The 12,660-nt window shown below is 31.7% G+C and overlaps 1 protein-coding gene across 1 annotated transcript; it reads left to right on the top strand.

Annotated features, from left to right (window-relative positions):
* Nucleotides 1-3,674: 3,674 nt before the first annotated feature.
* LOC103428285 (FKBP12-interacting protein of 37 kDa) lies at nucleotides 3,675-10,924 on the top strand. The gene is made up of 14 exons (XM_008366382.4): nucleotides 3,675-6,046; nucleotides 6,168-6,207; nucleotides 6,305-6,363; nucleotides 7,139-7,206; nucleotides 7,324-7,360; nucleotides 7,608-7,695; nucleotides 7,860-7,924; nucleotides 8,001-8,078; nucleotides 8,413-8,460; nucleotides 8,623-8,676; nucleotides 9,062-9,223; nucleotides 9,714-9,783; nucleotides 10,096-10,151; nucleotides 10,553-10,924. Exons 1-14 carry the CDS (start codon nucleotides 6,032-6,034, stop codon nucleotides 10,718-10,720), a joined length of 1,008 nt encoding a protein of 335 aa, XP_008364604.1. The 5' UTR covers nucleotides 3,675-6,031; the 3' UTR covers nucleotides 10,721-10,924.
* Nucleotides 10,925-12,660: the final 1,736 nt, after the last annotated feature.

Below are 12,660 nucleotides of genomic sequence, written 5' to 3'. Positions count from 1 at the left end.
CTGATAAAATCATGCATTTTTACTAGAGCTACTTGATTAATTAAGCGTCCAGATCTACAGTCTAACGACAACAAAAAAGTGATTTTAATACAAGTATAAAGATTGAGTGTTAGCAAGAGGGATTATAATTGTAGTGGTAGAGCACGCACTTATCTCCCACCAACCACCATAGTTCATTTTTAGGGTTTATCTTAATGCTAAACCAACCCCAAATCTAAACCATAAACTCAATATATGATAGTTTCACTCGATAAATCCATGTTTAAAACTAGACTAATTCAAGATCATGATAAATTCGTTTTATTAAAACATAAATACCAAATTTTGACTAATTTTTGTTGATCACTAAACTTCCATCTTCTAATTCAATATTATAAGTTTGTAGGGTGATGTAGAATAAATGCCAAGTGGATTAAAGAGGGAATGGACTGATGAAAGACAAAGAGACATAGTGGGAATTTGCAAATTTGGGGGCCGAGCTTCGAATTGGAGCCATGATACCTTTTCGGAAAGGGAACGATATCATGGTTCCAATTGTTGTGATATATGTTGGATTTAACCATTTAAGGCCGTTTAGGCTTCCAAAACAACATTTTAATTTCTGAAATAAAAAGCAGACCTTTCGATTTCTGTCCAATTAATGTTGTTTTAATTATCAAGGTCCTTTGAGTTGTTCCTGCAGTTGTAACCTTTTATTTATGTCATATGATGTTTCAATTGTAATTATTCAAGAATTAATCAAATACAACCCTTTAGGATTTTTCTCAGAACCTAATGGACTCCAAATCTAATTCTTCAAGAGCTTATGTTGGTAACCCTTTTGTTTACTTCGTGTTGCGTCATAGGGTCTTGTTTTATGATTTAAATGACTCTAATCAATTAGTTGAAAATTGGGGCTTATTCTTTTCCCGATTCTTACTTATGCTAAGCACAAAATTAGTATGTATAATATCTTTTGTTCAAAAAAGCACAAAATTATGAAATAAACAAAGGAGAAAAATACAACTTGATATATTATTTTCTTTCTATTTTTGGAGGTGGATACGTACCTACTTAATGTGATTCATGTGATAGATTAATTAAGAAAAGGTGGTACACTTTATACGTTAAAAACATAGATTTAGTAGATCAAAATCTATTAAAATAAGACTATTAGTTCAATAACTTAATTCCTAATCATCTTTTGATATTGCTGGTCAACTTAGTTACTATTCCAAATAAATGGCCAACAACTCCACCAAACTAATATTGTTCAAGAAGTCTATGAGAGGTTAAAACACAATCTCCACCTAACCTAAAGAAAATGATGTTATTTTTTCAGCAACCCATAATTCACTTAAGAATGTGGTCACATTTTCTCATTGATAATTTGATAGGGAGGAAAATTGAAATGAGTCCAAAGGAACCAAAGGGCCCAAGTGTTAAAAAGATGTCTCCTCCCTCCACAAAAATTTCATACCTGAATTGATGCGTTCTGTATATCTTTAAATTCCCATTGCCGACAAACCCTAATTTTTTTCCTCATATCAACCAACCCTTTTTGCCATCCATGAAGATTAAGGAAAAAGGTTTAATCTTGATGAGTGCCACTCACAAGCCAACCATGGGATAACTAATTAAGGGACCCTCACAAGTGAGTAGTTTTCAGTGTGTTGATGATAACACGATCACACAATGTTATTATTTCAAGTTATAACACCTAAATTCATTTTTTTATTAATATACTCTGAATGCGGAACAAATCAACTATATTATAAGAAATTTTATTTGAACCCATGTAACCTCTTTTTACACCCAACTTAAATTTAAATTGTTAATTGTCTATTTTACCCTATTGCATAATTACTATTAAGTACAAAATGAAATTAATAATAAAACTCAAATTTATCAATAAACCCATTAAAACCCTACAATCACTTCTCGTTTATCCTACATTCATTATGGCTAAAACCCTAATAGGTCTTATAGAGAAAAACAAGCTTTTTTATATTGATGGATGGTGATTTTGAAGTTTTGAATCCTCCAACTAAGGTATGACTCAATTTATGAATAATTTGTTCGTTTGATTTCAATTGTTTTCAACAATCCCGAGTGGTTTGTTAAACTTTCTGCAATTGGAAAATTCTAAAGGAAAAACTTCTTACTAATGTTCTTAGATTATAAACTTCCTTGCTTGTTGATAAATGTAAGAGGGTGAATTGTTTGATTTGTTGTTTATGCACATCAATAGAAAGAAAAAAAGGCAAATGTTTGGGTTTGGTAGTAGAAAGAAAAAAAAGTAGCCATGAAAATGCTAGTGGGAAGAGGGGGTGGGGCAAGGACGCCCCTTTTAAAAAAAATTCAATTACAGATGTTATTTTATAAAGATAATGAGTAAAGATAACTCAACATTTTGAATTGAGTTTGAGAGGGTAATTTAGATAATAATTTCGGTTTAAAGAGAGATTAATTCTTTAATAAAAAATAAAATGGGTGAAGAAAGTAAGTTTGGTGTAGAAATATATTACATGAGTTTAAATAAAATTTTCCTTATATTATCCATCTTTATAAAAACACGTAAAATGATACATTATCTAACTTTTGTGTTTTCCGATACCATAAAAGTTTCTCACAAATTTATCCTCACAAGAAGAGTCAATCACGGGATAAATTGTATTATAAACTAGATTATTAATAGTAATTATTAATTATGATCTCTCAACTATGCTAAAAAGCTAATTTACTAATTAATTACTATATATTCCTAAATTTTTTCCTTAGCTGGGCCAATCTATGCAAGATTTGGAGAAAAGGGAGTTTGTCTTCATCTTCCATCTATATGTGAACCTTATCGGACCAAAACGAAGTGGGATTATTTTAAAATGGAAACCTAGAACCTGCTAGTTAGTGTGAGGGTTTGATTGAAGACATGGACATACCTCCTTCCCACCAACATTAATTAAAAAATTAACTAAACGCATACATTAATTTGTGATTAGCACTGGTGGATCATATGAATTAGTTGTTAATACTAGCTAGGGGTGGTGGGAAATGAGAGATTTTTTAATGTGCCGGGAACACGGTCCAATACACCAAATGTCATAATACAATTGTTAATTTGAATGTATTTCAAGTTTTTTTTTTTGTTGAGTTTTTTCAAAATTTCAACTGATCGCATTATTACACTTGGTGTACCAAGTCGTGTTTCTGACACACTGAAAAATTTCTCGTAAGAGAGGAGACATGAAACAGACCAATCAAAATCTAAAGACAAGCATAATACATGTGTTTGCCATTCTTGGTGAGTGGATTATCCTATGTAGAACTTGGATGGAGCAAATTCCAGACATATTTTCTGCAGGGAAATGATGCTACTAATTGATCCATGGAGTTTAAGAATACTTTTGAGCTTGATCTTGTAGACGGCTCTTCGATAAACATCAATTAAAGTGAAACCAATCGTTATCTTGAAGAGTGTTCAAATACACATCAATATACATTATATAATTTAATACAACGCAAACAATCTTGAAACACATCGTGTAATTCGAATAATTCATTTTCTTCAAATTCTCTTCCTCAAAACATTAGGGCAAAAAATTTCCAAATTAATTATGTTGTGAGAATGAACATTTTCTTAGGTAACTCCTCATTTTTTTTATTTCGTTGATTTTTTTGTGCGTGATTTTTTACAGGGGGTTTGATAAAAATTGAGGATTTAGCTTATGAAACCACATTATCGAGGAGAATTTAAAAGAGTGGTGTGTGCCGTATTAAGTTAAATACCGTGTACATTGTAATAATTGTAAGGGAAAATTAGGTTTCCATCCTTATTTTTCGTACTTCATTAATTAAAACTTTATTTCTTTTCAATTTTGATCAAGGTCCCTAGATTTTAATAAGGAGAAATTAGATTCTCATCCTTCATTTTGCTACTTCATTGATTAAAATCTTTTTTTTTTTCAATTTTTTATCAAAGTCCTAAAGGTATTAATAACATCATTAATTATTTTAATAATAAAATATTTTTTTATTCCTAAATATATTCATTTAATGTTAAAAATGTTACAATTAGTATATTTATATTTATGACTAAATTTTTTATCATATATTTTTAGTTTTAGTTTGTACCCGTTTTTAATTTGTAATTCTTTTTTAATTTGTACCAATTTTCTTTTCAGTTTTAATTTGTACCCATATATTAATTTCTTTTGTGGCCATATTTTTAAAGTTTATTTGTATTTGTATCCATATATTTTTTTATTTGTACTTTTTATTTTGCTAAATGTACCCATGCTAATTATATATGTACCCATTCATGTAAAATTTTTTAATCTTAAAATGTACTCATTCTTAAATATACCAATTTTTTATATGTAAAATGTACCATTTTTTTTATATAAAATCTATTCAATTTTTTTCTAATCTATTTTTAAACTTATATGGGTACATTCTTTTTTATTTGATTTTAAAATGTTTCCATGTCAAGTTTAATCGAAGAAATTTACTAATGTTATTAAGCCTAATATCTTCTTTTCTTTTTTTGTGATTTTGAAGAATGTACCCATGTTTTGATACAATAAATTTTTTGGTTAATTTTGATGAATGTACCCATGTTTATATATATACACACACACAATAGTATATTTATATTTTAATATTTTTAATCCCACCAATTATGGTTTTTTTATTTAAAATCTCATTTATATAAACAACTAAAATTTCTAATTTTTAATTTTAAAAATATAGTAACATACATAGAAATAAATTATTATATTAATTTCAGGGACCCCGATCAAAAATTAAAAACCAATAAGGTTTCAATCAAATAATATTCATAACTAAGGACCGCATCCAAAGTCTTCCTTTCAATAAACATCATTAGTTATTTCAATAATAAAATATTTTTTATTTCTAAATATATTCATTTAATGTTAGAAACATTACATTTGTTATATTTATATCTATGGCTAAATTTTTTATCATATATTTTTATTTTTAGTTTGTATCCATTTTTAATTTGCAACTTTTATTTTTTTTTTTTAATTTGTACCAATTTTCTTTTCAGTTTTAATTTGTACCCCTATATTAATTCCTTTTTGTGCCCATTTTTCTAAAAACTCTTATTTGTATTTGTACCCATATTTTTTAATTTATTTGTACCCATTTTTAATTTTGCTAAATGTACCCATGTTAATTATATGTATTTATTTTATGTTTTAACATATATCAATAATTATTTTTTAAAATATGTTAATATTTATGTGGGTACATTATTTTTTTGCTATAATTTTTGTGAAGAACAATATTACTCTAAAATTGATTTTTAAGTATTTATTATATTTTAAAATATTATTTGAATTTGTTTAAATTTCATAATTTGTTGGACATTAAACGCATAAATGCATGAGTTAAATATCTTAAATGAGGCTAAGGACCTCGATCAATATATTTAAGCAAATAAGGTTCTAGTCTAACAATTAGGTTGATTAGGGACCTAAATCAAAATGACCCTAATTTTAATAATAACCGGTGGATTGATTTGGTGATTAGAGATTTCCTCTTAAATTAAAAATCTTATGTTTCCCGAACCATGACAAGTGGCATCAAAGAAAAAAAGGTGAGGTCCTGGGTTCGATACTTTGTAAGCTGTGAATCAACTTGATCCTGACCACAAGTAGCGTGGAATTCCTAACTAGCCTCCTCCAGACACGAAAGTAATGGATAATCGTGGTTCGCCACCAATTGTCCATCTTTAAAAAAAATAAAAAAATAAAAACAAAGATTTTCGAAAATGACATAGTTATAGGTTCATCCCTTAAAGCCCAATGGATCACTTTTATAAAATGGGCTCCATTTCTTAGAAGGCCTATCGGGAATATTACAGTAAGGCGGTCAAAGTGTGGAACCGCGCGCAGCTGATAACTGCTCTTTCCCCCCAAACCCAAAACCCCTTTGTTTCCGATCCGCTCTGCATCAAACAGCTTGTACTTCCAGCTTTGCAGCTACAGTTCGCTTATCAAGTTCTAGGGTTTTGAAGATTTCAAATTCCATGGCTACCCATGACGTAAGCTCTCCAAACCCCTTCAGCTACTGCCTCAATTTCCACATTTAGTTCGATTTTAAGGTTTAATTGTTCTAATTCTAAGTGATTAATTCGAACGCGTTTTTTATTTGTTAAAATACAGGATGATGACTTCGGTGGCGATTCTCCCAGTCCCAGGCGTGGTATGTTTAACTTTCTTGGCAACCAAACAGCGTGGCTCTGAATGTGTGATTGAATTTTGCTTATTGATTTCTGCATCTTTGTGTTTTACCAATCTAGGTAAAAAGAGAAGCTTTGGCGATGACGACTTAGAATTTGATCCTTTCGGCTCGAAACAGGTATTGCATTTTATTCCTGCCAGGCATCTGCTTGAAATTGCTTCCGACTCGTAAGTGCTTTTACTGGAAGTGCTACTATGAGAAGCACATCGAAATTTTTAATAAATCTAAGTGCATTTTGAAAAAGCACTTGATAGAAGCACATAGTACGTGCTACTTCTGAAAAGCACTTCCTAGTGCTTTTTCGACTCAAAAGCACTTTTGGCTTGTTCCTTCAGAAGTGATTTTAGCTGTTTTAAAAGCACTTAGATCTGGGTATCTTTATTCTTTGGCCTACTGTCTAGGTTGGACCTATATGAAACAATGGTGAAGTAAAAAAATTTCTTGGATTCACTACAGTATTGGTGTACAACAGTGTGTTTTAGCAAATAGTTTAGGTGAAGAACCGAAGTATTGAAGAATGCAGAGATGCTGTTTTGGAAGTTAGGTTCCATTTGTGGAGAAAGAAAAAGTTTTTGGGTGAGAAAAGACTGTAGTTGTAATTCAAGTATGTTGATGCACTTCAACAGAACAGTTATAGTTGGGACGTGATGTAACATTTATTGCCCACAGTCAACAAATTTTGTAAAAGAGTAGGATATATAATGCGTACTAAATCGAATAGTTTTTATTAAATTGTACTTGTCAAACGGAAGGATGCTCCTAAGAATCTGCCTCTGATAAACATGCATTGCCCTCCACAGATTCTTTCTTATATAAGAGTTTTCTTTGTATGTTCCCCTTTCTTCAGTTTTCGTTCCATTGAAGGAAAATAAAATGATCTTTTACAATGTAGGGTAACTCGAAAGTTGAAGAAACTGCTCCTGGTGGTGCAACAGCGATGATTTTGACTCTTCGTGAGAGGTATTATGAAGTAATGTGTTATGTTCTACTGATCAAACTTCTATACCACTGGCAATACTGAAGCATTGAATTTTCTTTAGGCCTGAGTTTTTAATTTTTATTGTATTTGTTTTGCAGTCTTCAAAACTGTAAGGATACTCTTGCAACATGCCAAGTACGCATTCCTAATTCAACTCTTTCCTTCTCTTATCAATTCTTTGATAACAAATTCCATTTAATTTGTAGTCAAATAGGTAAAATATTTGATGCTTACAGTTGTGGAGATAGATTGAATGAACATAGTTTCATCACGAGCTTGAAAATTTCATGGCACTATGCATTCACGACAGTCATTCTTGTTAGATGGTTCTTCTCCATTATTAAATGCTCTGTTTGTTAACAATTACTTGGCTTGGCTACAGACAGAACTTGAAGCTGCGAAATCTGAGATTCAAAAGTGGCATTCTTCATTTCAGAATGAACCCTGCTTAGCTTCTGGAACTTCTCCTGGTTAGTCCCATACTAGCCTTTCAGGGCATCCTGCTGCTTTGCCCGTCCTTGTTTTGTTATGTCCAGAGTGAGATTATATGTTTTTGACAATAAACTTATCTTATGATCATTTTACATGCATTATCTGAATGTATTAACAAATATGATTTCAACCTATCTTGTAGATCCTAAACTGGTCATCAATTATCTTCAGTCCCTGAAAAACTCCGAGGAGTCATTGAAAGAACAGGTTAGTGTTAAATGTTTCTTTTCATAAGTCATCGGTAATCTTGAGCTTTTTGTTCACGGGTTGTTCTTATTATCAGTTAGAGAAAGCAAAGAAAAAGGAAGCTGCGTTCATTGTCACATTTGCAAAACGGGAGCAGGAGATAGCAGAGCTCAAGGTAATATCTTTTGCATGTGATGTATCATGTACCTCTCTCATGTCAGAATGTAAGTGCATGATAGCATATTTGCTATTTTTGTAAATATCTTTTGCATGTGATGTATCATGTACCTCTCTCATGTCAGAATGTAAGAGCATGATAGCATATTTGCTATTTTTGTAGGATGATTTTATTTGTAAAAAGTAAAGAGAAATTAATTCATGCGCCTTTCTCATGTCAGAATATAAGAGCTTGATAGCATATTCCGCTTTTTTAGTAGGAAGATTTTATTTGTAAAAAGAGTAAGATTAATTCTCTGTGACCATAAAGACCTAACCTATTTAAAATGCAGTCTGCAGTCCGGGAGCTTAAAGCTCAACTCAAGCCACCATCAATGCAGGTAGTTTAAAATCCTTTAGTTTTATATGATTCTAAAATTGCCTACATTGAGCTTTTGAAATTTCAGACCAGTGGTAGTTATTAATTTTTGGTTTGGTTGTAAATTCTCTTTATGATTCATTTCAACCTGGTCTGCAATTCTTTGTGCTGATTAATTGTACAGGCAAGAAGATTGCTACTCGATCCAGCAATTCATGAGGAGTTTACTCGTCTAAAGGTTAATCTTTTGAAGCTGCTGGTCTGCATTTCTTTTTTAAGCTTTTACTATATCTGTTCATTATAGCACACACATCCCTTTTTTTCCATGTATACACAAATAAATTACATTATAAGTCTGAGAAATAGATACTTAAGGGAGGAATCCTTGTGAGAAGAAAACAAAAAAGGTTGGGAAATTTTTTTATATAGCACTTCAGGTGGATAACTTTTCTTTATGTTCTTTTTCGTGAATCGGCTTTACTTGCTTGTATCGATTAAAGGAAAAAATTGATATATTATATGAAGGCAATTGTGAGACTCTGCAAGTATTTTCTTTTCCTAGGTTTTCCTTTATATTTATAAATAACTTATCTATGTGTTTTCTATTGGTGCTTTAATGTTAGACTTTGGTTGAGGAGAAGGAAAAAAAGGTGAAGGAGTTGAAAGAAGATATCGAAGCTCTTTCATTTACTGCGGCAAGCAAGATGGGGAAGCAGTTAATGGCTAAATGTCGGACACTCCAAGAGGAAAATGAGGAGATTGGCAATGAAGCTTCTGAGGGAAAGGTGCTGCTGTTGTACTTGCAATATATTAGATGTTATTATATGCTTTCCATGTTTTGCTACTTCTATCCACATATATAATTAATATCTTTTGTTTTTCCCTGCAATTTTGTTTACTTGTTCAATTTTCCTGGGGTTGAGACATTAATAGAGGATTTTGCATGTCTACATGCACATTTTATCAACTCTTCACATTTTCAATATGTTGAAATGGGATTAGGGTTAGACGGTAAACAATCATTGGATATTTCAAATTCTTTTGAGCACCCGAGTCCCTTTGAATAAATAATACTGATTTTGGCACAAAAGTATGTTGTTAGAACAGAATCGAACATAGACATCTTTGATGCCTTAATATGTGCTTGCTTATGAAAAAACTAATCTCCTTAGGTTTTCGAACAAATACACCTTATTCTCTTGGCGATGGTCATCTGTTTGTTGTATCATACACCAACGATCTGGTTAACATGAGTTTTCTATTGTTGGTGTGCAGATGCATGAATTATCTATGAAACTTGCGTTGCAAAAATCCCAAAATGCAGAACTCAGAAGTCAATTTGAAGGTCAGTGATAAATAAATCAAAACTTTAGTTATCAACTTATCAGTATTGCTCAGATTAGTAGAATGTGTGCGCTAAATGCTACATCCAATGCCCCTGCACCTGTTGTATATTTGGAAACCATACTGCATGACTGCGTATGTCACTATAATTGTTCAATTGAGCTTCTCTTTCCCCAAAGCTGTTATTTAAACTATTGTTTTTTAATTTCAATGATAATTTCTTTATGCATTGTACTAGAAAAATGTTATTACATCTTGGATTTTATATTGTCAGGTCATTCCCCATTCATTCTTTTTGTGTTTCTACGTACAGGGTTGCACAAACATATGGAGGGGCTCACAAATGATGTTGAAAGATCAAATGAAATGGTTTTCTTTCTTCTCTCGACTTTCGTCGTTTTTTGGTTTACAGAGATCGTACATCATCCTAGCTTCATAGATGGACAATTTAAACTTTTCTGTTTTGTTTCGATATTGCGCCAAATTTGCTGCCATTTTATCGATCACAGCTTAAATTAAGACCACTCGTACGGATTACATCCAATCCTTTAGATGATTACCCTGCCCTTCCTGTATTATTCAGTTTAGTTTGATATTACGAGTCCTATTATTCGTTCCTCGATTCTGTGATCTTAGAGTAGTTGTCAATCAGATTTGGTTTATATATTTGAACTAATGGTGTATGATCAAGAGAAATATATCCGATGTGACGATGTCTAGCGAATTTGTTACTCAATGAGAGTCAGAATTTAAAGCGTCTGCCATTGCAGGTGCGTATCACGCAAGAGCAGCTAGAGGAGAAAGACCGTGAAATCAAACGGTTAAAGCAGGAGCTGGAGCAGAAGAGCTTGATAGGGAAGGAGAAGGCAGATCCAGCTTCTGACGCTAAGAAAGCTAGCGACGATGATGAGATGGTACCTGGAGAAGTCGACAGCTGAAGTAAGAACAAGATAATTGTAGGACACAATCTTCGTTTACAATCCTCATTTTGTATGTACATTAACGTTCGAGTTTTTTTTTTCGCTCAGAACATTTTTGTTATGTAAAAGTAACTTGTGAAACTTAGGCCGCCGGAATTGAGGTTAAAGTTCTTTATGCTTGACGTGCAGTTGCATGGCTTCATATCATTCATTCATACAAAACGGAATCGTTCTTGTTTTATTACTTAAATTGAATTCCTGCATGCCACCCCTCTCTACTGCGGGAGAATGACTTGTATGAAACGATAACGTCAAATTGGGTTATTGCCCAAATTTATCATGCCTCGTCATGAAAAACATTAAAACGGTTTACTCTACTGCTACTTTGGCTTCCTGTTTTTAGTATGGAACCACACCTTTGCGTTAACAGGTCTTCTCACGTGTGACGATATTTTAGCAAAATACGTGAATATTTATGAATAACACGAACACTTGTCGTCCTTAAAAATTTTCATATATTGAACAACCAACTTTAATGCCACATAAAAAAATTTGAACTGCCATCACAAAATCAATTCGCAATATAAACGTAAATATGCAGAACTTTACCATTTTAATTCGTGACAACACCAGCTAGTCTGGATTTGAGACAGGTTGATAGAGGCAACGCATGTTAAGGCGTGTTGATGAGGTGTTAAGCGCAGCTGTGGGCGGTGGGATATTGGCCGTGGGAGGTCCAGTAATCCGGAAAGCTCATGGCTCATGCATGCGGACAACGAAGCTCTTGGGATGCCAAGTGTAGGCTGAGGTGTCTGTGTGCGTGGCACTCAGTGTTCGCCATGCACGGAAGCGGTCGAGAATTTGAGAGCGATGTCACTTCCCTGTCTAATCTTCATCCCAGCTAGCAGACAATAGACACCTACTTGCCTACTTAATTAGTTGAGACATTTTGGATGTGGTTCCTGCTTATCAATATTTTCTGACTGAAATCTTGTTAGTTTTTAATTTTTTATCGAAGTTACTGAAATTAATATGATAATGTATTTCTATGTAGGTTACTATATTTTTTAAATTAAAAATTAAAAATTATAATTATTTGTATTAAAGTGATTTTAAATATATAAAAAACCCCATAATTTGTGGATTAAAATTGTTAAAATATAAATTATATTCTTCAATATATTGTGTGTGTGTGTATATATGTATGTATATAAACATGGGTACATTCATCAAAATTAACAAAAAAATTATTGTACCAAAATATGGGTACATTCTTCAAAACCACACAAAAAATAATAGATATTAGGCTTAATAACATTAGTAAATTTCTTTGATTAAACTTGACATTGATACATTCTCAAATCAAGAAAAAGAAAGTACCCATATAAGTATAAAAATGGATTGGAAAAAAATTGAAATTGAATAGATTTTATATAAAAAAAAGGTACATTTTACTACAACAAATTGGTATATTTAAAAATGAGTACATTTTAAGATAAAAAAAAATTGAAAAATTAAATGAATGAGTATATATAAGATTAAAAAATTGGAAACCTTTTTATAAAAAAAATTAAGGGGTACAAACTTATTCTATTTTCTTTTGGAAATGTTTTGAATTGAAAATTAGGTAGGAGTTTAATTGTGAGTATTAAAATCCTAAATCAATTATTAATTTTTAGTTTAAAAATTATGTAAATGACATCTAAATTCATTATTGCATTAATGTTAGGGACCTTGATCAAAATCTGAAAACTAATAAGGTTTCAATAAAAAAACATTAGTAACTAAGTACTGGATACTAATTTTTCCTAATTAGTTTGTTGTTTCTTGTGTTGGAGTGTGGTAGTTCATCATCTGGATCCAACCTTTTGGTTTGATTAAGATCCAGATTATTTGTTGCTGCCCTCTCTTTGTTTTCTAAAGAAAATTAAGCAAGATCCCATAACATTGAAACTTTA

Source organism: Malus domestica, chromosome 06 (genome assembly GCF_042453785.1).
Source record: "Malus domestica chromosome 06, GDT2T_hap1".
NCBI classification, from domain to species: Eukaryota; Viridiplantae; Streptophyta; class Magnoliopsida; order Rosales; family Rosaceae; genus Malus; species Malus domestica.
This window is presented reverse-complemented; position numbering and strand designations above follow the sequence as displayed.

What these genes read in the sequence shown, in the direction of transcription:
- LOC103428285 (XM_008366382.4), top strand. An exon ending in AGGAGATAGCAGAGCTCAAG is followed by an intron (nt 8,079 to 8,412) that starts GTAATATCTTTT and finishes TTTAAAATGCAG; the next exon opens with TCTGCAGTCCGGGAGCTTAA. An exon ending in TCAAGCCACCATCAATGCAG is followed by an intron (nt 8,461 to 8,622) that starts GTAGTTTAAAAT and finishes TTAATTGTACAG; the next exon opens with GCAAGAAGATTGCTACTCGA.